The 23,852-nt window shown below is 55.3% G+C and overlaps 10 protein-coding genes across 10 annotated transcripts; 4 read left to right on the top strand and 6 right to left on the bottom strand.

The window, feature by feature from the left end:
* Positions 1 to 2,953: 2,953 nt before the first annotated feature.
* Positions 2,954 to 4,009, top strand: F5Z01DRAFT_632970 (uncharacterized protein; the record flags this gene model as incomplete). The annotated part of the gene is made up of 1 exon (XM_046261900.1): positions 2,954 to 4,009. The coding sequence occupies one exon, from the start codon at positions 2,954 to 2,956 to the stop codon at positions 4,007 to 4,009; it is 1,056 nt and encodes a 351-aa protein (XP_046121883.1).
* A 241-nt stretch (positions 4,010 to 4,250) lies between these two features.
* On the bottom strand, positions 4,251 to 5,205 carry F5Z01DRAFT_670615 (uncharacterized protein; the record flags this gene model as incomplete). The annotated part of the gene is made up of 4 exons (XM_046264587.1): positions 4,251 to 4,714; positions 4,766 to 5,027; positions 5,082 to 5,097; positions 5,165 to 5,205. The coding sequence occupies 4 exons, from the start codon at positions 5,203 to 5,205 to the stop codon at positions 4,251 to 4,253; spliced, it is 783 nt and encodes a 260-aa protein (XP_046121882.1).
* A 450-nt stretch (positions 5,206 to 5,655) lies between these two features.
* F5Z01DRAFT_311076 (ChaC-like protein) lies at positions 5,656 to 6,933 on the top strand. Its single transcript, XM_046258952.1, has 4 exons — positions 5,656 to 5,873; positions 5,941 to 5,972; positions 6,029 to 6,083; positions 6,140 to 6,933. Exons 1-4 carry the CDS (start codon positions 5,821 to 5,823, stop codon positions 6,672 to 6,674), a joined length of 675 nt encoding a protein of 224 aa, XP_046121881.1. The 5' UTR covers positions 5,656 to 5,820; the 3' UTR covers positions 6,675 to 6,933.
* Positions 6,934 to 7,084: 151 nt separating this feature from the next.
* On the bottom strand, positions 7,085 to 7,972 carry F5Z01DRAFT_670613 (RNA recognition domain-containing protein; the record flags this gene model as incomplete). The annotated part of the gene is made up of 5 exons (XM_046264586.1): positions 7,085 to 7,185; positions 7,243 to 7,496; positions 7,549 to 7,655; positions 7,814 to 7,886; positions 7,953 to 7,972. 5 exons carry the CDS (start codon positions 7,970 to 7,972, stop codon positions 7,085 to 7,087), a joined length of 555 nt encoding a protein of 184 aa, XP_046121880.1.
* A 2,425-nt stretch (positions 7,973 to 10,397) lies between these two features.
* F5Z01DRAFT_670612 (uncharacterized protein) lies at positions 10,398 to 12,179 on the top strand (the record flags this gene model as incomplete). The annotated part of the gene is made up of 3 exons (XM_046264585.1): positions 10,398 to 10,889; positions 10,949 to 11,009; positions 11,059 to 12,179. 3 exons carry the CDS (start codon positions 10,398 to 10,400, stop codon positions 12,177 to 12,179), a joined length of 1,674 nt encoding a protein of 557 aa, XP_046121879.1.
* Positions 12,180 to 12,202: 23 nt separating this feature from the next.
* On the bottom strand, positions 12,203 to 13,408 carry F5Z01DRAFT_310873 (Pyruvate/Phosphoenolpyruvate kinase-like domain-containing protein). The gene is made up of 2 exons (XM_046258951.1): positions 13,190 to 13,408; positions 12,203 to 13,143 (listed from the first exon to the last, which is right to left on the bottom strand). Exons 1-2 carry the CDS (start codon positions 13,239 to 13,241, stop codon positions 12,227 to 12,229), a joined length of 969 nt encoding a protein of 322 aa, XP_046121878.1. The 5' UTR covers positions 13,242 to 13,408; the 3' UTR covers positions 12,203 to 12,226.
* A 338-nt stretch (positions 13,409 to 13,746) lies between these two features.
* F5Z01DRAFT_670610 (uncharacterized protein) lies at positions 13,747 to 14,563 on the top strand (the record flags this gene model as incomplete). The annotated part of the gene is made up of 4 exons (XM_046264584.1): positions 13,747 to 13,861; positions 13,918 to 13,963; positions 14,027 to 14,310; positions 14,406 to 14,563. 4 exons carry the CDS (start codon positions 13,747 to 13,749, stop codon positions 14,561 to 14,563), a joined length of 603 nt encoding a protein of 200 aa, XP_046121877.1.
* On the bottom strand, positions 14,559 to 16,456 carry F5Z01DRAFT_310824 (uncharacterized protein). Its single transcript, XM_046258950.1, has one exon. The coding sequence runs from the start codon at positions 16,267 to 16,269 to the stop codon at positions 14,926 to 14,928; it is 1,344 nt and encodes a 447-aa protein (XP_046121876.1). The 5' UTR covers positions 16,270 to 16,456; the 3' UTR covers positions 14,559 to 14,925.
* A 1,222-nt stretch (positions 16,457 to 17,678) lies between these two features.
* On the bottom strand, positions 17,679 to 21,562 carry F5Z01DRAFT_310753 (DUF726 domain protein). Its single transcript, XM_046258949.1, has 2 exons — positions 19,222 to 21,562; positions 17,679 to 19,169 (listed from the first exon to the last, which is right to left on the bottom strand). Exons 1-2 carry the CDS (start codon positions 21,466 to 21,468, stop codon positions 17,877 to 17,879), a joined length of 3,540 nt encoding a protein of 1,179 aa, XP_046121875.1. The 5' UTR covers positions 21,469 to 21,562; the 3' UTR covers positions 17,679 to 17,876.
* A 491-nt stretch (positions 21,563 to 22,053) lies between these two features.
* On the bottom strand, positions 22,054 to 23,465 carry F5Z01DRAFT_717663 (Fcf1-domain-containing protein). Its single transcript, XM_046266542.1, has 3 exons — positions 23,275 to 23,465; positions 23,134 to 23,223; positions 22,054 to 23,081 (listed from the first exon to the last, which is right to left on the bottom strand). The coding sequence occupies exons 1-3, from the start codon at positions 23,360 to 23,362 to the stop codon at positions 22,369 to 22,371; spliced, it is 891 nt and encodes a 296-aa protein (XP_046121874.1). The 5' UTR covers positions 23,363 to 23,465; the 3' UTR covers positions 22,054 to 22,368.
* Between the last annotated feature and the right edge of the window lie 387 nt (positions 23,466 to 23,852).

Raw genomic sequence — 23,852 nt, 5'->3', positions numbered from 1 at the left:
TCTGTCAGAGCTCTCTGATTTTTATAGCTTGAGGCTGCTTGACTGACTCTGCAGAAAAGACTTGCAGGTTGACGGACCCATTTGGAGGCGGGGCCGGGCGGCGTTTGGGCAACTGTAGCGGCTTCTGGGGCTACCAATGTAGCGGCACCCGTCAAAGACTCGAGTTCCTGCCGTTGATACTGCAGACTTTGAACTGAAGCTCGGTGAAGATCCTCGGCTACAATGTGGTATTCTGCTCAGGAGCGCCATCGATGGTCGTTTGTAGATTAACAAAGCACTAGATACTACTAGTAGGCGTTCCTCACGAAGCATCTACGTCAGGTAGCTCGTAACAGCTGCTGCAAGGTGATGAGGAGGCTCAGATGGAGCAAGAGCTGCCGGACACGGAACAGGTCAGGTGCACTCCTGCCGCTGTCGAAGGTACGTACCAGAGGAAGGTACCTACTAGTACCGAATGAGGCAGCAGTAGCATTTCTTCTGAGAGTTCAGGGTCTTTCCTCGCTCCACAACGCTGCATTTTCTAACGGGCGCCCCTCCAAAGCCAATGCACCTCAAATGGCGCACCAAACTTTGGCCCTCCCAGGCCCAAACTTGGGCAAGAAGAGAAAGCGAAGCGTAAAAAAAAACAAAAAAAAACTCTGCAGTCAACATTGCCGACAGCAATTAGCCCGGCAACCATTACCTCAGTGTTAACACGCCTATTCCCTGTGAAGAGTGGCTTCTGAGTGGACCAACCAGTCCTCGTCTTGGCTTGGCGGTGCACGGGTATGCCTTGCACTGTACTTCACCTCGCCCAATCCGGTCATTGCTTTGTACTTGTACATGTTCAAATCGGCAGCCCCGAAAGCTCGAAGCGTTCAGCCTGACGTCGACGCGCCAACATCGAGCTGAGCAAAATCTATCAAATTTGATGGCGTTGATTCATCTCCAAGTGCCGTCGGCCCATCCGGCTTGAAACGAATGTCCTACAGCTTTTCCGGCGACTTCTGACTCTCAGTCGCCGAGAGCTGCATGTGAAAGTCTGCATGTTCTTCGAGGCCCTCACGAGACGAGAAAAAAAAAAGAAAAAAAAAAAAGACAAGGGCTAATGAGACTCTAGCGATGCTCCCTGCACTACTTACCTGACTTTGATATCCCGCGATGATGCAACTCCATGTCGGTGACCATGTGCTCCTGTCCTCTGCAAGTGGCGCGCCCATGTCCTGCATAATAAGCTTTCAGAGGGACTGGAGTCTGGAGCTCTGTGCCGAGCTTCAGTGCAGTGAGCCGGTGACATCACATCTTCAGTCGGAGACTGAGAAGCTTACTAGCACCGGTATTATAGGCCACAACATGATCAGGTATTGTACGAGAGTTGCCCAAGACAGCCATAGCAAGAATAACAGACAATGCTGCTCGCCGTGTCCCCGGCACCCATACCTCAGTGGAATGTCATTGTCATTTTCTTGCCGTCCTCATTGATGATTGACTCACACTGAAAAGGCTTGAGCTATCGGGCAGAGGCCGAGGGCCAGCCACCCCTCCTTCCGCTGTGGACGCCGAGCGACCAGGAGTGGATTGCATGAATTCGTCCGGCTTTATCTACGCATCTAGAAAGGCGGCGACCCCACGCCTTTCCGCGCGCCGCCTTGGACTTTGACTCGCGTATGCCACCCTCACCAGGTTCCTGCTGACATTTCCGTACTACGTACAATGCAACACGCCCATGTGTACGTTGGCACTGCGGTACGGCTGGTTTCCTCCCCAGCAAGCGCTGAGACGGACGCGCGCGTACTCGCCTCAACATGCGCCAACGACACGGCCTGATTCCATCATGCACGCTGCTCACGATGCCGCTGCTTACTTAGAATTCGCCTGTCTAAGTCAACGCTGTCTAAACGGATGCCTGCTCGATGATCCTCGCGATTTATGGTGGATGCGGAGCCTGCCTTTTTGTGAAGATTTGACCCCCATCATCAAAACAAAAGATCCTTGCTTGCCAACAAGAGAGATCGATATACGCTCTAGTCTAGCCTTTGGGAGTGTGTTTGTCCGTTCTTCGTCATTCGAATCTCGACTTGTAGCTCTGCAAGCGGCGAAAGGCACTTGGGCCAGTGCTCGTAATGCGTGAGCCACATCCAGAATGTCTCAAGGCTGTGATGTGAGACAATGCCGACCATTCGCCACTACGTACTCATATACATCATAAGAAAGAAAGAAAGAAAGAAAGAAAGAAAGAAAGAAAGAAAGAAAGAAAGAAAGAAAGAAAGAAAGAAAGAAAGAAAGAAAGATAGCCCTTGAGGAGACGAGATATGCCTCTGTACTAGATCACTACCAGAGCACGTGTACTAGCACCGTTCTATATTTCACCCGAGCGCAGAAAGCCTGACGTTGAGGCGTGCCCCTTTTCCAAACAAAGGCTTGGCTCCTCCCAGAATATCGCAGCCAGCCTCAGTGTGTCGGGCAGCGCCTATGTCTCAAATCCGCCCTTCTTTCTCTCCGTCATACCTTACGCAGTACTTCATCTTGGGGAACGCCTCAATCACCCAGCCCATCTTGAGTTCCGGTGTGACGATCCTTGGGCTCGCAAAGGCATAAGGTCTGATCCTTTCACCCCATTCATCCCCAGGGTTTCATCGCATATAAAGTTGACGTCGAGGGTCTCAGATCGATCAGTGCCCTTAAGAAGTCAGGGCCACACCATGGACGGGGGATATCCTCCTCTGCTGCCAAGTCTTTACATACTTCAGCATGGCACTGACAGTCAAGCAGCTGAACGGCGATGCCTCTTTTCTACTATCGTTCGAGCCAATCGTGCCGGACGATGCGGTGCCTTCTCACCCTCATCATTCGTTTCACATCCTAGTCGATCCATGGCTATCTAGTGCCACTGAGGACTTCCATAGACGGTTGTCAACCACGACACAGTGCCATTCGGAACTCTTTCCCTCTGTTCATCAACTTCCGCCCCCAGATGTCATCATTATCAGCCAGAACCGGTTCTGACCACTGTAACAAGAGGACTCTACTGCAATTCCCAGAGACTGGAACCAAGACGATTGTCCTGGCTGAGCCGTCCGCAGCCAGAAAGATCAAAAGCTGGCGACATTTCGACCCAGAGAATGTCATTGCGGTGACCCAATGGGAAGATCACCACAGAAGCGGACAATACCCGTCCATACGTATCGATGTGCCGTCCTCTACCCCGGGCGGTGACCCCGGCGAGGTCACCATAGCGCTCGTTCGTGGGCATCACGATGTCCGCAACCAGCATCCAGCGTTTGGCATCACGTATCGTCCACCTCCATCACGCGTGAGGAAATTGAATCAGATTGGCCACATCCCACCGACGACGCCAGACTCCAACTCCAAGTCGTCAGTACCCATGAATCAACAGCGCCTCTCACCGCCGATCATCCGCCAGGTGTTTCCGTTGCCCCCTACGCCGCCGGCATCTCCATCGCTTCAGTCAAAACTGTCGACCGCGTCCCTCACGCCGCAGTACCGAGATCGAACTGTCTCAGTCATCTATGCCTCTCATGGTATAGAATACTCTGCCTTGGAGGCGTTCGTGAGGACTCACCTGGTTGCCGAGGCGGCATTACCCCTGACTGCCCTCCTCCATCCTTTCGACGATGTTCGTAGCCCATGGTGGCTCAGTCGATCATTGAATATCAAGGGCATGGCTTCCGGCCTGGAAACGGCGAGGACGACATGTGCCAAGGCTTGGATCAGCACTCGTGACGGGGAGAGAATCACCAAGGGCATTATGCACCGCGGCCTGCATCGACGCACCCATAGCGTCCGCGATGTTCGGCAAGCACTTGAACAATCGCATTTATCTTTAGAAACGACAATGTCAGCCCAGAAATCCACCCGTGCCCTTGCATTAGAGATTGGCGAAGACGTTGCCCTCACCAGCGAAGGCATTTGGGAAGAAGAACCGGAATATGTATTGAAGAATCCACTCGATATACTCGGGGGGCAAGGTTGGAGCACGTCTCTGCGTATTGAGGCTCTGAAATATTGATTAGACAGGGCCAAGGCACCTCCAGTAAAAGTCGAGAACGCCATTGCTTTTCTGTCTCACATGTGGGACGACACTTGGCTCAGCTATTCATTAGCAGACAGGATTATCACGAAGTGACTCACAGCCTTACGATTCCATATGTAGCATAATAATCACCACGATTTCAACAGAATGGTATTTTGAAAGGCGACAATCGCTCTAGGTATCCTCAATTCCACAGGGCTGGAAAACTACCACCAGCTCACTTCATCTGCTTCAAGATCTCGCTGAGGAAGTCTTCAAAGCTTAGTGTGATGTAGCCGTCTCTGTCGTCATCGTACTTCTTGAACACGTCGGTCATGCGCTTCAGAGAGATACACGCCTGCACAAACAGGTCGAAGCTCATCACCCCCTCCCGGCGCTTGTCGTAGGTCCTGAACAACAACTCGACGAACTGCGGGCTGAGACGGTAGCGGAAGGCCACCAGGGCGTCCGTGAACTCGCTCAGCGAGATGTTGCCGCTGCGGTCGACGTCAAAGCGGTCGAACAAGGTGCGCCAGGAGGCGAGGAAGGACCACAGGCCGCAAAACTCGTCAAATCCAATGGTGCCGCTGCGGTCCGTGTCAAACATGCGGATCATCATCCTCACGGTCTGGGGGTCGAAAGAGGTCCAGTCGCCGTTCACCAGAGCCGCAGAAAGCTCCTTTTCCGAGAGCTGGCCGGTGCCTGGCAATGTCAGTCTTGTGGGCTTCCCACCTTGCCTTGGCGATGCCTTACCATCCTTGTCGACAGCCCTGAAGAGGGGCAGGAGTGTGGGATCCGATGCTGAACCGTCCGCACTAGGCGATGCAGGCGGACGCGAGCTCGTCGGCGGTTGATTGTGACTTGGAGGAGGTCGGTGCCCTGAGGCCTGCGCTGGCGGCGAGGAGAGCCCGTAGTGAGATGAGCTCTGTCGTGTCTGAGAGGGCAGCGGCGGCGCTGGCTTGTCGTACCGCGGCGCGGGGGCCGCGTTGGCTGCACTCGGGGTCGAGCCAGGTCTCTGGAGACATTGTCAGTCGCTTCGGTAGCTGCGTTCGACAACTTGTGCACGCACATCTGGCTCGGCGAATCTGTCCACAGATAGGTTAGCCCTGTCGCGTGTGAGGGGGGGTCAGGCGCTGGAGCTTGTAAGAATACCTGGGAAGGGCGTCGGGGTCGTAGGGTCTGTTGTACGCCATTGTGAATACTTTTTAGGGTAGCCGAGCTTGAAAACGTGCCGTCGACGATGATGTCGACGTGGAAGTGTCGAAAAGCCTGGGGGAAGTCGAGCTGATCAATGCCGCGACATGCCCGATTGCGTAGGCATAATGCTCAGCCCAGGATCCTTGTTGAGGGGCTCCAACGCGGGGCAATAATGTCGCGAAGCAATGAAATGCGCGCGGTGGGCACCATTGGCGATAAAAACTGATCCGCCTCGCTTACTATCTCGCCTTCTCGGATCCCATCGATGCTCGGTGCACATGTAACGAACAGGCACAATAGGGGGGTTTTCTGATATTTGGGTCGTGGGATCAAATGACAGGACAAAACGTTCCGGCAGTTACTGCGAAAGGGAAGGAGGCATCGATGCGGAATCAGCGATCAATGGGTCATCGCTGGAGCTTGAAGTTTGCGGCATCGGATTTCTCCCCACATCAAGGTCTTTACTTCTGCCGAGCACCTCTGTTATAAAAAGATTTGAGAGCGACACTTGAATGCCCGTGATTTCCCTCCTCAGCACGTAGAGACCGTGACTTCTGAGGTGTTCGAGGCGTCAACTTCAACGCCAACTCGCTACCTGCCCAACCATCAAGATGGGCCCAACCGTTGACGATCACGACGAGAACTTTTGGCTCTTTGGCTACGGGTGCGCATGCTGTCCAACCATGCTCGACGTAACGGACACAAACAGCTGACACTCAGCCCTATCGCAGGAGCCTCATCTGGAAGCCCCCGCCACACTTTGGTACCACGCAGCATGGAGCGACGGATCGGATCAGTGCACTGACGGGACCCCGACAGACAAGAGAATCCCCGGCTGGGTCGACGGCTATGTTCGACGATTCTGGCAAGCCAGGTTCGCTATGGCTGACATCTCCACTGGCTCGGAATTTTCCTGTTAACACTGTACAGTGAGGACCACCGTGGCACGCCAGAGGCGCCTGGGCGCGTCGTCACCTTGATCGAGCGTTCACACTGGGAGACATTGGGAGATAACCACCACGATGCTCCCAAGAGCGTCTGGGGCGTCGCATATCATATCAAGCCCGAAAAGGTAGCAGAGGTCAAGAAGAACCTTGATATCCGCGAGATCAATGGGTATTCCATCCACTTTGCGCCCTTCCAGCCGGCCGACGCATCAGCTGAGATCAGGGCTCTGGTGTATATCGGGACGCCAGACAATGAGCAGTTTGTCGGAGTGCAGGACCCCCAGAAACTGGCAGAGCACATCCACAAGAGCGAAGGGCCCAGTGGATTGAACAAGGAATATCTGCTCAACCTGGACAAGGCCCTCTGTGAGCTCGACGCCGAGGCGGATAGTCACATTCATGATCTGGCAGATCGTGTCAGAGCGCTGGATGGCCCCTCACACGCGGACCCAAGGTCGCCCTCGTTCCACCGCAGCACCAGCACGCGGGAAGCAGAAGAATTCGAAAAGACGGCGTGATGAGGCCGATGGCTTGGAAAGGGAGAGGGATCAGTTATATTGGGTGCTGTCCAAATAATACACATCCCCGGAATCCGCTCCCGATTTTTTCCCATCCATGGTCTCTCTGACGGGACAATTTGCCAATTGTCCGATCCTGAACTATCCGGCCGTGGTCATCATCACTTCATCATCGTCATCAAATTGAACGGCCGTCAAACATGTCCCTCAACCTCGGGCACCGAGATTTTCCCTAGAACGACCGGCGACCCCCCTTCACGATGACAGAATGCGACGCAGGGGCCGCTACGTTGGTCAGGCCTCAAGCCAGGTCCGCGTTGACCTGTGGCCTTGGTTGCTGAGTATCAGAAACCCTTGCTGCAGTGCAATGTAATCAGAAGAAACGAAATGAACCAGAGACTATGCGCGACTTAGAAACCACGCCCGGACTGGGGAGGGGCTGGGGGGCCGCCCTGGTGAGGCATCTGCTGCTGCTGCGAGGGATCATAGCCGTACTGAGGGGGCGCATAGCCTTTGATGGTCAGCAGCGGATCTCTCTCTCGTCGTCCCGCAAACGAATCTCACGTACCTTGGGGAGGGGGAGCGGCGCCGTAACCAGGCTGGGGATAGCCACCGCGACCGTACTGCATGGGCTGCTGCTGGTACATGTTGGGGCCACCGCCGTTCATGGGATATCCGCCCTGGGGAGGTCCGCCATACTGCATGGGTCCGCCGTTGAAGCCGCCGCCGCCACGGCCACCGAAGCCTCCTCCGAAGCCGCCACGGCCGCCGCGGGGACCGTTGTCGGAAGCCTTGTCGACTCGAATAGCACGTCCATCGAAGCTGTGCGCCGGGTTAGTCTTGGGTCAACTGGCCAGGGGAGGGCGGGTCATACTCGACGTTGTTCATGGCGCTGATGGCTTGCTCGGCATCAGCCTCTTGGGTGTAGCGCACGAAGCCAAAGCCACGGCTGCGCCCGGTATCCCGATCCTTCACGACGACCTAGACGGCAGAACAGAGTCAGTTGTATTCTTGGCGCGCGCTGTCGGGGAATGAAGGCGAAGGTACGGTCGATGGAAGCATCAATCAAAGCGACACCAGAAGGAGATGTCGACTGGGGGAATGGCAGGCGGCTCGATTCGCGCCGGGTGTGTACGTACAGCTTCCTCAACAGGACCGAACTCCTCAAACTTCTGGCGGAGGGTAGCCTCCTCGGTGTGCCAGGCAAGGCCTCTGTTGTCGGGGGAAGTAGAGTCAGCATATTGAACCACAGCGCCATGTTCGGAGCGAGCGCCTTACCCAATAAAGAGCTTAGACATGATGGCTGAGCTTTGCGAATAGGCAAGAAAGGTAAGGTAAGGTAGGTGGGTGTTTTGTTGAGCTTGGGACTGGTTCGGCGACGGATGCGACGCAAAAGTAGTAGCGAGAACGGTAGGTGAACTGAAGCTCAGAACAAAGAATGCAAGAGAGAGAGAGACGCACACGCACACACGCACACACACAGGCAGGCAGCGATGTAGTGGAAAGGACAGGCGAGATTGCTTCTTGAGGGATGAGAAAACACAAAGCCAGGTCAGGACAGGACGTCAGTGACTGGACCCCCGGGGCATATTAGAGACCGGACTGGAGCCGCCAGCAGACGAAGCTCATGGTCGCGGGACTGGCTCACAGTGCGTTTGGGGCCTTGGGCCCAGCCGTTGGCTGCCTCCCAGCTGCCGGGAGCCAATGGTCGCATATCAGCCAGTCACAACTCACAAGGCAGTCCACCGTATCATTACTGGGTGCTGTGGCAGTGTGGCCTGGCCATCAATGTGCTCAACAAGCCAAGCTTTCGCCGCGTGCTGCACCGGAGTGGTTCCAGGGGGCGGGCAACCCTGCGCTGGACCCTACGGGCTTGCAGTTACAGTGATGCCAGTCACTGTTCAGGCACCGGAACCGTGACGACCGCGTCAGCCTAGAGTGACTGGACTGTACTGCAGTCCAGACGACTACGTAGTAGATACAACATTCTAAAAGTACTCTGGCCACAGCGCTTACTTGTGTAGCACTCGCATGTCCATTGAAGCCATAGTGAGCCCAAACTGAGATGATCCTACAGCACTGTCCTACTGGAGGGGCGGCGACGCATGCACGCTAGCGCGGATCGCGGGGACTGGACATGGGCATCGCAGAATCCGCATTTCGCACCGCAGTTTCCCGAGGGAATCTTATGCTTATTGCAATATCTACTGTTTTAAAGTAGTAATTCATGAACCAGAGAAAGATTCACCACTAGTGACGACTGAAGCCTGGACGATTGAGAAATCCGCAGGCGTCAAGTGTCAGTCCGTCGCCTGTGTCGCGTTCGATCAGAGGTTGCAACCTCTTCACATCGCGCCAGGCCCTTCCAAACTCACAGCCCCTCGGGAGACGCAAGTGCCAACGCAAGCACCGACTGCAAAGCCGTTCGACCCACCGGCAGAGACTCACGGAACCATCACGCAGCGGGCGCAAGCCGTGCTTCTGGTCGATCGCAATGCTTCATTCACAGCGTCCGCCGAAAGTCACCCTATCCTCCAGGTCTCCAGTCGCGTTCCGCGGAGGAGACTGGACAATCTTGCCCACTGCGGGACAATTTCGAGTCGAATGTGGCGTGCGGGACACACCCTCCCGGTTCCCACATCCCGAATGGCTATTTCGCGACGGTGTCACGGTCATCTCTTGAACGGTGTCTCTGTACGCAACACGCTTGAGGCGGGCGTGCTCATGGATGCTTTTCAACTATCAGGACTGCGCGTTGACACAGAGGCACAGAAATGCTAATCTGACCGACACCATCATGGGCCAAAATGGCTGCGTTGGGCCCAGTCTTGTTGCCTCCATGTCCTCAAGAACATGAAGTCGTGCGTGCGGGGTAGGCTTTGGGCTGGCCTGTTGTCTACCTGGTAACTCTAAGAACACACTTACAGTACCAGCAAGCAAGCACCCCTCTATTAAGTTAGTGTAGGTCGGAAAAGCAAGGATCCGTCGAACCGGCACAGCTTTCGGTTCTTCTCAAAGAATTCTTGCTCCTTAATATTTATGGTTGGGGGGGTTCACAACCTTAAGCCCGACCCGGACGGGAGTGTCGGCATGAGGAGACTGGTCCGACTGGAGCTGAATTTTAAGCATAACACACTGGGCTCACTGCTACGTAGGTAGCAGCACAGCGAGAAGGCACAGCATATCATGCCTTGCTGAGCAGCCGATCAGTCCCGTCACTCCCGATAGTATACAGACTGAGCAAAGCTCATGCGCTGATCCCAGAAAAGCCTTCATTGTAAAGAAAATGAGGCTCATTACGGTATGCACTTACCAGGGGACCTTATCTATCGATAGTGCGCCACGATGGGCGCCACATGGCTGGCTTCTCACCGGGGCGCGCAGGCGCAGCTGCAAGTGCCATGCAGGGATCCGCCATATGGGCCTGGCGGCCGCCACGATCTATCGAGCACTGCCAAATCAGGCAAGTAGCTCTCTTGCACCGTGTCGAAGGAAGGTCCGCTACCCCACGAAGCCTTCATGTTTATTTACCAAGTCGGGTGGCAGCTTCTGACATGGCTCTCAGCGCTACTCCAGGCAGGAAGAGACAGGAATTGTCCTGGTAGAGAAAAAGATCAAGGGCCATCCCCAAGCCATGTACGATGTAGGCAGAGCAAGGATCTCTTGAGGCAGTCTGTGCCGAACCCACCGCAGCTCGCATCGATCAGAAAGCTCTCTACTGACATGCCTGCGCCGGGTAGCCGTCAGCAGCCACCGTATGGCCAACAGTCTGTCCCAAATTCAGCTCGCTGCGACGACCTGGCATTTGTCCAGGCCTGGGTCGCCGAGGTTGAACAAGGATCACCAGTGGCCATCGACATGGATGTTCCAGAGCCGTCGAGGCAGCGTCAACATGATTCCGTTATCGAATCGACTTCAGGCCTCGATGATATGCCTCCTGATGGCCGTGGCCATGGTGCTCGGGAGCGAAAGCTGCGCCAGCGCACATACGAAGAGTCACCGTCGGCTGCCACATCGCCAGACATGTATGCCAAACGTCCGCGAAGGAAGACAAAGGCAGACAAGTATGAACCGAACCATGCAGCTCGGCGTGTCCGGAGGCCATCTCAGGCGACGAGAGTCAGGTCTAGGAAGAAGATAAACAAAACCTTGCGAGCCAGCAAAGAAGTCATGGAAAACTTCGAATCGGACGTCTTGGGACCTGGACCCGTCATAGTAAGTACATAGCTAGCCAGCCCATTGTGCAACTTCAATTACACTGACACGCGGCGTAGACGAAGCCCAATTTCACTGCCGGACTCTTCTCAAATGGTCGAGGCGTGGGCCGGGGACACAGTAAGCCCCTGGGCTCCGTTCACTGATTCCTCAAGGCTGAAGATGGCAGTAGCAGATCTTGACTTTCATGAATTGGGCATCTTTCAACGGCCACACGACGACGCGGGCAATAGAAACCAGGGATCTCGGCGAAAGGCAGCCAAGACCAAAGGACGAGACCAGCAACGCCACGAGATGACCCCAGAGCAGCCACACCAACGCAGAAACTCGGTCTCTTCGCCACCAGAGCCAAGATCGAAACGTCTGCAGCCGAAGGCCAACAAGAGGAGCGAATTGTTGGACCAAGACACTTCCCAATCTGACTCCGAACCCGAGGAAAATGGGACATCAGAAGGGTACACCGAGTCAGAAAACACCCCAGAGGACGTCCCAGAGCATGTCACCAGACCGCCAAAGGTTCTATCCGACACAAAGAAGCAGTACTCAACAAGGCGAAAATCACCAACCCGAGATCAAGCATCTGCGATGCCCCCCGGGAAAGACAAGGATAAGGGTATCAACAGCTACACTGCGGATGAAGCATACAAGTGCTCCGGGATCGATGCTCTCAAAGCACTCATTGCAACAGGAGTCTTTGACTACGCCAGAGTTCCGGTCGGCGCAGTTCCTGACGACGGCGACGGCAATGCAGTTGTTCCCGAAGGCATAGACCAGGGATATCAGCAAGCTGTTGGTCAGCGTCCAGGCACTAGAAGCGCGCGTCAAGAAAGGTTCTACGATCGCTGTGCCCCCGTTGCTTGGCCGCAGCTGCCTCCATCCATGCCCGCAATGGCTGATGCCTCAGGAAACCTGCCGTATCACACGAGCATCGTTCAGCATGGGAGACAGGACAAGTACGTCGAGCTGCCTGCGTATTTACCTCACACCTTTGGTCGATGCGAGGATGTGCCAGTGCCCGATATTAAGCCCAGAATCAGGGATTTCGACAGCCTCTCCGAGACAATCGAAGAGTATATCTCCCGAATCGAGGCCACGGCAATGCCTGACGTACACCTGGCTGACCCGCTGGACGTGATTGACTTCCCCCAGGACACTCTGCCCAATATGGTTTCGACCCATTTTGACCAAATACCACAGATGTCTTCCCGACAACTTCACGAAGCGCCACGATTTACGTATATCGACGAAAAGGAAATGAAGGCTTTCTGGAGACCGAACCCGTTCATCTGACATCGGTATCTTGAGTAGGCCGTTGTTGCCACAGACCTTGGCACCACTCACTCTGGTTCCTGGTCTTGCCATTTCGACTTGAGCTCTTGTACGTCGAATCCGCACCTCTCAGCTTTCGCCACAACGGCGTGAGCTTTACCGACTACAGGAGCATCGATCATCTTCCCGTCGAGTGTCCAGGCGCCTCGGCCCGACTTGACAGCCTTTCCGTCCGCGATCGATATCCTTACTGCCCACTCGACTTCCTCTTTGGATGGCGCATAGAATTTTTGGACAGTCTCCACTTGGCTAGGGTGAATGCATTGCTTTCCGTTGAACCCCATGGCATTACCGCCACGGCATTCTTCTTCCAATCTCCTTATTCCTTCCTCGCCCTTGAAAGAAGTACATACTAGGTCGATGGCGCTTGGGAGTTCTGCTGCGCGCGCTGCGGTGACGATGGCTGATCTGGCATACAAGAACTCCGTCAACGATGGTGTGCGTGTGATGGACAGGTCAAGCGCAAAGTCTTCGGCTGCGAAGATCAAGCCACTCAAGTACGGGCAGGCTCTGCAGATTGAGCCCAGATCCATGATAGCTTTAGCAGATTCGATCAGTGATATGATTTTGATAGGGTTCTTGGAATCTTTTTCATGGCGCTCTGGAGCTACGTGTCGCAGAACATCGGTTACGAAGCTCAAGTCGGCGGCAGATTCGACTTTGGGCACGACGACGGCGTCTACGGCTGAGACCGAGCCTAGAGATGAGAGATCCTGGAGCGCAAATGGAGTCGAGACCGCGTTGATACGGACGGCCAGCTCGCCGATGCCTTTGGGGCGTGATGAGATGCCACTCAAGTGAGACTTGAGTTGGTCTCTGGCTGTAGGCTTCATGGACGGGGTGACAGAGTCCTCGAGGTCGTACGTGACATTATCCGAATTGAATCCAACGGACTTGGTTAACATCTTTTGGGAAGACGATGGCACTGAAACGTCAGCAATGCAGTATTATGGATGCAATATAGAAGTTACCATAGAGCAATGAACGGCGTATGATCGCCGACGATTTGGCGGCAGCTGCCATGGTTGAGGAGGTGGTGAGATGGAGTGAGAGCAAGATCTGCAATACTTGAACAATGTGTGCTGTATACGTGAAGGTCAAGGCAATTGTCCAGAATGTGTTCCAAGAGCGATTGTTATGCTGGTCTACGGACTATAAATCGGCTATATCATGGACTGGGGAAGATGAAGTTGCCGAGATGGGACTGGGAGGTTGGAGGAACGGTACGTACCTTGACTCCACAGCTGGTACCTGAGCGTTCTGCCGCCGTCCACCGCCTGCTGAATGAGCCTCGCGTCCGTGTCTGCGATGCCGCATCATCGTGTCTCCTATTGAGCTCTGGGGCTACGTAGCTTCAATGCCTTTTAAGCAGCCACGCCAAGCCAGCCCAGTTCGCGACAGCTTCACCTGCGAGACCCCATTGAGCCACGCGCGCACGACGCTGCATTCGACAAACGACACTCCTTTGCAGCAGCACCCTTGACGCAACGCAACGATTGACTGACTATCGACCCTCCGCCGACCGACCATGGACGCGACGCAACCGCAACCACAGGCTCAGCCTCAGCCCGAGGCTGGCTCGCTGAGCTGGCGGCTTAGTTCGCATCCCATCACACTGTTGACCTTTTTGGGGTTCAGGATATGTATGCGGACGATTGCGACCACTCGTGGACCACGCAGAACTAACGAGGTTGCGCAGCGAGTGTCTTGATCTACTTCCTTGGACTATGGATCATCAAGAGCATGTAAGCAAACCATGGTCCTCCCCCTCTTTTTTTTTTCAACTGTGCCTGACCCAATGCGGCCAGGATCATGATCTTCATCGTCACCATTCTCCTGCTCGCCGCCGACTTCTACTACCTCAAGAACATTGCCGGCCGTCGACTCGTCGGTCTCCGCTGGTGGAACGAGGTCGACCCCTCGACGGGCGAGTCGAAATGGGTCTTTGAGAGCAGCGATCCCGCGACCAAGACGGTCAACGCGACAGACTCGCGCTTCTTCTGGATGGCGCTCTACGTGCAGCCCGTGCTGTGGGTGGCCATGGCGATCCTGGCCCTCGTGAGGCTGCAGTTTCTCTGGCTGCCTCTTGTCAGTGAGTACATTCCATTCAGGTGCCCCTGAATAAGGGAGGGGCTTTCAGAGAAAGAAGGAATGATAAAGGGCCCCTTTCGCTAACGAGGCGCACAGTCATTGCGTTGGTGTTGACGGTCATGAACACTCTGGCATTCTCGCGATGCGACAAGTTCAGTCAGGCGTCGAACTTTGCGGGCAGCGCCTTTGGAAGCACCAACTTGGCGGGTAACATTGCGAGCAACATGGTCGGGCGCTTTTTCTCAAGGGGTTGAGTGGCAGGACCGCCAGGGCGCACGGCTGCCTGTCTGTGTGCACATTTCGCGTTGGGCGCTATTTAGCGATGGGTTATGCACAAACTTGCTTGCTGGGCGTTTACGGAGGCTATGGCGCCTCGGCTGTTGTACGATACTCTACGGCGGACACTGCGAGCCCTGATGTGGCATCAAAAGAACGTACCATCATGACGGAAATGAGGATTTCGGCTTGTCCCGAACAGCTGTCGCAAAAATCGAATACATCCATACATGCTCAGACTCAAAAAAGGAACGCCATTATGCCCAACTCCCTTAGGACCGACAGACAGACAAGTCACGTGTTGACAAAAAGTGAAAACAGATTTCCTGTCCCAGAAAGCTCATCTTCTCCTCCTCGCGCGCGCAATCTCATCATCCAGCTGCCTTTCTTCCTCCTCCAGCCTCCGGATATCGTCCTCCGTCATGCCGTCTTCCACTAGATGCGAGTAATCCCGCTGTCGGCTCGGTGTGTCCGCTGCATCAGGGTCTCCCCTGACAGGCTCATGCGATGCTGCTGTGGTATGAGGCGCCGCAGCGGCATCATGGGCAGGAAAGCCGGTGGCGGCCACGCCATGCCCGTCGTCCGAGTACGGTGAATGTGCGGCGTTGCCGTCCACCTTGTCGAGAGCATAAGATGACATGTCGGCCTCGTGCTGGGAAACCACGTGTCCATGATGTTGCTTGGTCTTGTGCCGGCGACGACGACGAAGGAGAAAAAAGACCAGGGCGCCAATCAGGGCTAGGCCGCCGACGACGCCGACGACAATGCCAGCAATGGTCCCAGGGGCAAGGCCGCCGCCGCCACCCCTCTCTGCACTGCTATCGCTGTTATCCCCAGAACCTGAGGCGGCGTTGCTGCTGGCAGTCTCGCTGCTCGGGTTGTCGCTGCTTTCTGCCGCAGTGGCGGGACCTTTGGAAGTCGGCGCGGCACTAGGGATAGCGTCGCCAGACGACTCGAAGCCATTTTCGTAGTAGTCAAGCTTGGAGAGACTGTCCTGCACCTTCTTCTGCATGTCCTCGTCATCGTCGTCCGGGTCCAGCACGGAGAAGTATCCCGATACCGAGCCCTTGCCCAGCCCGTCCTCGCGTTCCCAATGGACCTTGACGGCGTACGCCCCTCCGTACTCGAGACCCTTGTTCTCTGGTGTGAACTTTGTAAAGTCAAGATCGACGCCTGTCGGTGAGGCGTTGACGAGGATGTCGACGTCTCCCGATAGATCGACTGTCCGGAGGGCGACCGGCGTCTCCTTGGGCTCATACGGCCCTCCTATCTCTCCCGGTGCGTCTGCGACCTGTACGAGATAGATGAGCTTGACCTGGGCCTTGTCATCGTCCAGCGACCATGTGAAGGACTGCCGTCTCGTCTGGGAGTCTGCGCCGCCGTCGAACACCCTGTCCGCGTCAAAGTCCTTGTCCTCTGTGAAATTCAATACTCGCTCTGCGTCATCGTCGTCGATTGCGGATACCCCATCGCTGGCGCTGGCGCTGGCGCTTCCCTGCTTAGGCACGGTCGGGTTGCCATTGTCAGCAGCAACCTGCGTGGGTTCCGTGGACTGTGTAGCGGTCGAGGCAGGCTGTCGACCTCGAGATGTAGTGTTCTGCTCTGTTTGGTCACTGCCGGTCTGGGTATTTTGCCCGGGGTTTGCATCATCGCCGCCTTGTCGCGCCCAATTGTCCTTGTTCATCGTGTCGCTCGTTCATGCGTACCCAACCGTCGCCCATGTGCTCGGTGGCTCACACGGTGCTGGGAGGTCAAAGCCGCGGGGCCTGAATTGAAAGAAGAGTAGGAGAGGTTTGAGGGCAAGAGGGACAGTCGTGAATGAACATGAAGCAGGCAAAGACGTCCTGTCCCATCGGAAGTAAGATGACCTGTAAGCCTAAGCTGGGACACTAGCAATGCAGCCACTTGAGATTTAGTTGGTGGAGGAGCGGGCAAGCACAGGGGTCCAGCCATGTGTGTACAAAGTACCTTTTTAGGTCTAGCTCACCATGCTATCACCAGCATGGCCGCAGTCTTGGTCCATTGGCAGGTGGAAGGGTTTATTGAGGCGCTTGAGGAATGTTCGCATCCGCCCAGGCCATAGGCGCTCGACTTTTGCTCTTCACTGGAGTGATGAACGATCACGACCAGATTGTGAGAAACTCACGAGGTACCAGACCTCATGATTGTACACTGTTGGTTGGCCCCACCCGTATGAAAATAGACAGGAGGCACCAAGCTTCAGGGTCCGGGAGAGAGCCAATGAGGGGCTGGCATTTCCCGGGCTGTGCCTTCTTGATGAATTTGACACTTATAGTCGCCAAGTCAGCGGTACCTTACCTGTGCTGCTACTTTCCAGCAAAAGCCCTCCAGAACCCATTCAGGTGCATGCGACATGGGGCTGACGAAAGCATCTGACGCTGGGCTAGAAAGCCTCGCTTCTGAAGGCTGGTGTTTGGAGTCTTTGGACCACAATCCGTCTAGGTATCAAACGGGGCGCTGGTCAAGCCACTACAGTAGGAAGAGCGGCTGACCCGCATTAGCGTCTGACAGCTGCAGCACCAGTTTTCTTCCCTCTCAGCCTTGTCATGCTTGAGAGTAGACAAATATGTCCTTGAGTCACGCACTTTCAGAGTTTTGTAAAGCATGGGAAAGTCAGTTATCAGTATGTTGTGCTCTGCGCACGAGTACATCTTCTCAAAGCATCATCCAGTCCCTCAGCGATGAGTGCAATGCCCTCTTGCATGATATGCGCCCGCCGAGCGAGATCCGAAACGTAGCGGAAGCGCGCGCATCGGGCCACGACGTTTGATTCTGCAGTGCGTACGCAGCGAAGCGCTGTCCGACCGCTCCAGGACACAATGGACGTGCGGTTACGTTCGATGCCTTCTCATTGTTCAATGATGCTGGTCCCATTCGTCAATCTTACCTCGCTTACATGTACTGACGTCTGTGCAGAAGTACCCCCAAACCACTACAGGGCCCAGGATCTCAAGTCGCAAGCGGCAAGGCATCCTAGCCTCCTCGGGCTCGCTAGTGTTGGAGATATTTATGGAAGCACCTGAGTGGGTTTACGAATACTTCAAACAATGCGTCCACCTGACACCAATGGCCTCACATAGAGGGAGGCATGCTCTCTTCTTGCTTCGCCCTCTGGGATTACAACACATTATATGCCACGTCTATCTTCCGCCCTTCGTACCCGCTGTCTTGTTGATGCTGAAAACGCCAAAGGTCCCTCGAGACCCGAATTGCAAAGCACAATGCAGACACCCTGGACGCCATAGAATATTGCTGACCACAAACCCTTCTCTACGCAAACGTCATGGAAATCTCCTTCTCTTTCCCAAAGTCGTCGTCATCTGGATCTCCCCAGGGATTGTTCATGCTGACATTCGGTGTCGTGTTCGATGACTTGAGGTCAGGTCGACTAGTGGTCGTTGTTTCCTCGCGAGACGGCCTTAGACTGTCCCCGTACAGGTTTCGAGACTGCGTGGTAGTGTCGTTGAACGACGTGTCAAAGGTCATCTGTATCTCGTCCTCCGGCGGTAGCTGATATGTTGGCACATGATCGGCGCTTCGGGTCTCCCTGAGGGTATTGTAAGGGTTGGCCGGTGCGACGGGGGTCGATGCTGACGACGAAGCGGCAGCTGTCAAGTCAAGCTTCATCGGCGGGAGCGTCGACTTGATCTCTCGGATCTGCAGCTCCTCTTCCTCTGGCTCGCGCTCGCCGCGCATGTCTTTGGCCAGTTCTTCGCGGATCGTGTCGACGTCAAAGAGCGCCCCACGGTACGCTGCGTCTGGATCTTGCTCTGGTCCCGCCTTGGGTTTGGCCTGCTTGTCGTCATATAGCTCCCACTCGGCCTTCTCCGCTCTCTTCTTGCGGCCAAAGATGGAGAAGCGCGACTTGCTGCCAGTCCTGCCCTCCTCTTCCAACTTCTTGCGTGCCTCCTCAATCTCGTTAATGAGCTCTCTCTGACGCTCGGTGTGATTGTCGGGGTCCGGATCCTCAATCTCACTGAACACCTCACTCTCTACCATCCAACCACACTCCTTCAGCAAAATAGGCATGGCTGTTCGGTAGGCCATGTGACCCGCCACATGCTCCGTCACATCAATATTCTCAATCCACGGCAGGTCCTCGATAGCAGCCAGTCCGGCCACGCGACGGATGCCGCCGCTCGTCACTCGGAACAGGTAGCCGAGCACCCAGTCTGTGCGGTTGTACCCATTCACAAATCGACCGGGTACGACGGTGCGTGCGCGGAGATACTCCTCCTTTTGGTACACAATTGGAGATCCGAAAAGGTACACGTTCTGAATCAAACCGTAAGCACCCCTCTTTGCGAGCTCCTGCAAGCATGAGAAGATGACCCTGGATCCTAGCGAGTATCCGACCAAGGTGACCGGTCTCGTACCCAGATTGCGGTCGATCAGGGAGTCGGCGAGAATTTTGCCAGCAGCTATGGCACGGTCGCAGGACACTGTCCACGGGTTGTCGATCAAGTACGCGAGCTTGGTGAGGATGATGGGGATCTGCAACGCGCCCATGAGACCCGTGAGCAGGGTGCTGCCGAGAATTTGCTGGATACTTGATGTGAGAGCCTGCCAATGTTAGTCAACCAGAAAACATGAGCAGGAGCTTGAGTGTACTAACCTCGGTGGCCAGAATTTGGATAGTGTCACCGACGCTCCTCAGCATATCCGGCTCCCACAGCACCGAATAGATGTCGCCCATCGTGGCGTCCACTGTACTGAACGGTAGTCGCACGTCATCCACCTTGCCCGTCAACCAGCCCGATACGGACACAATCAGGTTGACGCGCTTGTTGTTGTGCAGAGGACGATACTCAAAGGTACGCACCGCACCTGTTCGCCGATGCGCCGCCTTCGCACCAATGACGCTACCAGAAGCAGAAGCGGCGGATGTAATGATGGCAGCACCGCCCAATCCGCCGAGGAAGGGCGCAGTACCGCCGACACCAATGGTAGTAAGCCCAGCGGCAAGACCTGCGCCGATCAGAGGTGCTGCGAGGCCCGCCGACAGACCGATGACGATGCCGCCGCCGACTGTCGCCAGACCCATCATCATGTATCGTCGTTTGAGGGCTTTCTTCCTGCGAGACTCCATGTGCTCCTCCTCGTTCCAGTTCTCCTTTTCGGCTGCTTGCTGCAGTTCCAGGGCATCCGTGATGCGCTTTTCGAAACGGCAAATGTCCAGCCACGGGATCTCCAAGCTCTTGCCCACGCGCTCGAGGAGAACCCTGGACCGCGCGTCGTAGACCGAGTCGGCAATGAGGATGAGGAACAGATCACAAAGCACGGTCCATCGCAGATCAATATCGATCTTACTAGTAGTGGGGAGCTGTGAAGGTGATTGGACTTCAGGCACCTCGTCCTGCTCATGAGCTTCGTAGGGCGGTGGAGGCTCAGCGACCGGTTCGTCCGTCGGTGTCATCGGTCGCTTGGATGACCGTTTCTCGTCAGATTCGTCGTCGCTCCTGGCGCTCTGTTCTGTGGGTATGTTGGTGCCTTCGCCTTGCCGAGGCAGGGTCTCTTTTCCAGCGCTTTCTTGCTTCTGGTCCTCTTCGGCGGCTCCATCTTTAGAAGAATCGCTTTCATCCTTTTCTGTCTTCTGCTCCCCCTTCTCGTCGGCCTCCTGCTCAGCCATGGGGTTCTTGACGCGGGCATTGGCATGCAACGCCGGCACCAGATCCGCCGGAACGACGCCATGCTCAGCGAGCTGCTCGATCATGATCTGTTCCGCCTCGCTAATGTCCATGTGCGCGTATAGGCGAATCATCATCTTTTGCGCCCACATCTTGGTGTTTTCAGCCGACATGCTGACTTCCTTCTTGATCTTGCGCGTCGACTCGAGCTGCTCGCTCTCCTTGACTAGCTGGGCGATCTCCAAACGGACGACGCCCACGTACGCTACACGCTGGCCCTCGGTCAGGAGATCCTTTGTGGCCTGCATCTGCCCCACGGCGTCCCGCGCATCGTCGTCCTCGTCCTCCGCCATCGTCGTGCCCTTGTAGCCACCGTCCTTGAACAGGTAGTTTGTGTTGTCGTCCATGCTATTCGCTGATTGCACGTCGTCGTCCATCTGCACCCTCGTGTAACCCTTTCCTGCGCCACCAAGTCCACCGTAGACAACCTTCTCATCCTCCGAGTCCTCGTGTTCCTGCGCAACAAGCCGATTGTCATCGTCGTAGATATCGTATGGCGCATACGAGGGCATGGTTTGCCAGCCTTCGTCTTCGTCCTTCTTGTCCTCGACTTGCGTGGTCACTTGCTGATGCGAGAATTCGGACACCCCGGGGTCGTTGGGTGCGCTGCTCACACTTGCCAAGCTAGCGATGCTGTGCTGATGGGCATGCCCAGTCTTCTTCTTTGTTGGAGCAGTAGGCTCTTTTCGGCTAGCCATTGACGCTGGCCCGTCATCTTGCAAATCGGTTTTGTCTTCTGAAGAACCCCTTTCTTTCACTACGGCGTCGCTCGTGGTCGCTGGCGTTTCTTCCGCGTGCTCCGATTTCGGCTTCAGCGTGGCAGCATCTTTCCTTTGGTCGTGTTGTTGGGCAGGCGCTTCGATAGGCGCAGTCTGTTGATCATCATCGCTCGAGGGGCTTGTCGCCGGTTGTTTCCCCTTGCCGGCAGCATCTTCCCCTGTGGAGGTACTGTTGGAATCTTCGGGCTGGTCTTCGTGCGATGCTGCCTCTGTGACGGTCCCTTGCCCGTTACTCGAGACATCTTTGGATTCGTCCACTGGTCCATTCTCGCCCTCTTTTGTTTCCATAGGCGTTGACACGGGCGTAGAGTATTTTCGAATCGGTAGTCCAAAGTCGTCCGTCTCACGCACAACGGCTGGCGCGGCCTGTTGCCCATCTTCTTTCCCCGCCATCATGTGATGCCCAGTATTATGTAACCATAGAATTACACAAGAGCTGGAGCAGAGTTCATGTCCCCATCCAGTGCAGGTGTAACTTACTTAGGATGGGACGTGACCGGGGGTATAGAAGCAGTAGATAGGTTGATGATGGAGGTGGCGCCGTCTCGCCAGCAGCCGCAATGAAGCAACACAGAAAAAAGGACGATGGGCGACAGGGGCAACCAGGTGGGGGGTATGCCGCTAAATGACAGGCACCACCAGCAGCTCGAACCCCTGCAGCAATTGGCCTCTTGGCGACTGATGATCCGAATCACCTTTGGATGCGAGGATGCATTTACTTGCGATCATGCATGCGAGAGATGAATGGGCTTTAGACTCGTTTGATAATGACAGATTCAACAAACGACCGGGTTCGCTGAGGTACCTTGAGGATTGCGATCTACTATGGAATTAAACTTTGCGTGGGCGCCCAGCCAAGGAAACCACCTAAAGTACTACGAGTAACTGTATGAACGAAGCCTCGAGGATCAGCGAGCGAAGCGAAGACAACCTGGAGCCAACTACACAGGCTTGCAACAAGACTGCTCATCCGAGCTGAGCTGAGCTGAGCTGAGCTGAGCTGAGAACTCATCAAACCGCTATATCTAATTCCCTGAGCGCGCAGATAACTGCGCACTTTGCTGGTCCGAGACAGTCGCGTGCTCAGTCCACGATACTCGACTGCCAGTCTGGGCTGCTTCCATACATTCCAAAGGGTATTTCGATAATGTCCAGCCGTGTTTGGCCCCCTCCTCCTCCACACCAGAAGCAGCCTGAGGGTCTTAGAGTCACCAATTAATTGGGTAAGTGAGAGCCTGCCAAATTCCAGAGATTCCGACATCCAATCCGCCAGCTCATGTGGTCCCATCGCTTCCGTCAGACATCTGCGTCGCGTGTGTCTTGCCCCAGTGATTCCGCTGCCCCTGTCTTGGGCGCTCTGGGAGTTTCAGAGTCGAGTGCAGACCCGCCTGTCTTTTCGGGCTTGCTCGCCGCAGCCTTGGGCTTCTTATTCTGCATTGCGGGGTCCTTTCGCGGCCTCTTCTTCTGCATGGCCAGCGGATTCGCACCTTTCACGCCTTTGCCGTGATTCTTCTTGCTCTTCTTCGCTTGTGGGGCTGCCTGCTTCCCGGTCTTCTCTGCCTTGGCCTCCTTGGCATCACCATTGGTGTTCTTGTCCTCCTCGTCGTCGCCCTCTTCCCTTTTCCTCTTGTTCTGGTTCCGTTGCGCGAGACCTGCTCGTAATTTCTGAATCTCCTCCTTTGATCGCAGCTGCGCACTCTCGGGCGGCATGGGTTCCAGGATCATGACACTTCGGTTGACGTAGATTTGTGGCGTGCCCTTGACTGTCCGCAGTAATTGTCGCACACCTTCGTCTTGCGAAGCCACAACGTAGCGATGCTTGTTCACGCCCGAGCTCTTTGGATCGACAATGCTGATCAGACACTCGTCTGTGGGTAACGGTTCGGGGTACTCGTCCGGGTGGTGCCCGCAACGACGTCGTTCGAGGGTTTTGGCGACTTCAATCGCTTCGCTCATCCCGGGTTCTTTTGATTGCGCATATAGTTTGCGGATTTCGCATTGTGTGATCACTTTCATTTAATCAGTAACCAAGATTGGATGGGAAAAGAGCGGCGCACGTACTAGGCTTGACTTTTCCTCGGACCGTCCTCTCGAGAGCTGGGTTGAGCTCCATCTTGAAGCGACATGTATCTTTGATCATCCCTGCATCCACTGGGAACCGTTAGTACACACAGAGAGCAATGCGATAGACGGTGGGCGTACCAATGACCTGGTATGGCTCGCGAAACCCAAAGGTCTGCGAGTACTGCTCCATGAGCTTGCGGTACTGCTTCGCCCGCTTTCCTCTCATGGTCGCGATTGGATGCTGTCTTCAGAGAGTAGTATCAGGTGTACGGGAGCTGGATGGTTGCACAATGGCGACGATGGGCAATCTGTGCTTAGTGAATCGTGACAATGATGCTTCATGATTGTCGGTTCGCGGGAGGTGGAAATTATTTTCTTATCGTCCCGCTCCACTTCCGATAAGCCGCCGCCGCAGTGGCCGCCGCCAGCGCGGGCAACAGTGGGGACCCCGTTGTCAATGTGACCCCAGCCTCCTTACGGACAGTTACCTTACCTTACCTTGGGCCTTAATTACCTCGCCTTACCTTCAGTTATTAGTACCTGACGTACTACGGACACTTCAAGCAGACAATGGCTTTTGCAGAGTACGTACTGCTGCTTAGCATATTGTTAGTTCTCGGGGTATCTAGGTGTACGTCTTCACGCGGTAGACGCATATGGACTTGGCTTGTCACTTTACCAAGCGGTTACCTTACTCCTGATGCTTGACGAGGCCA

The sequence above is a fragment of the Emericellopsis atlantica genome (assembly GCF_019669845.1).
Source record: "Emericellopsis atlantica unplaced genomic scaffold F5Z01scaffold_3, whole genome shotgun sequence".
NCBI classification, from domain to species: Eukaryota; Fungi; Ascomycota; class Sordariomycetes; order Hypocreales; family Bionectriaceae; genus Emericellopsis; species Emericellopsis atlantica.
Note: the sequence above shows the minus strand (reverse complement) of the source record. Positions and strands in the feature narration are given on the sequence as shown.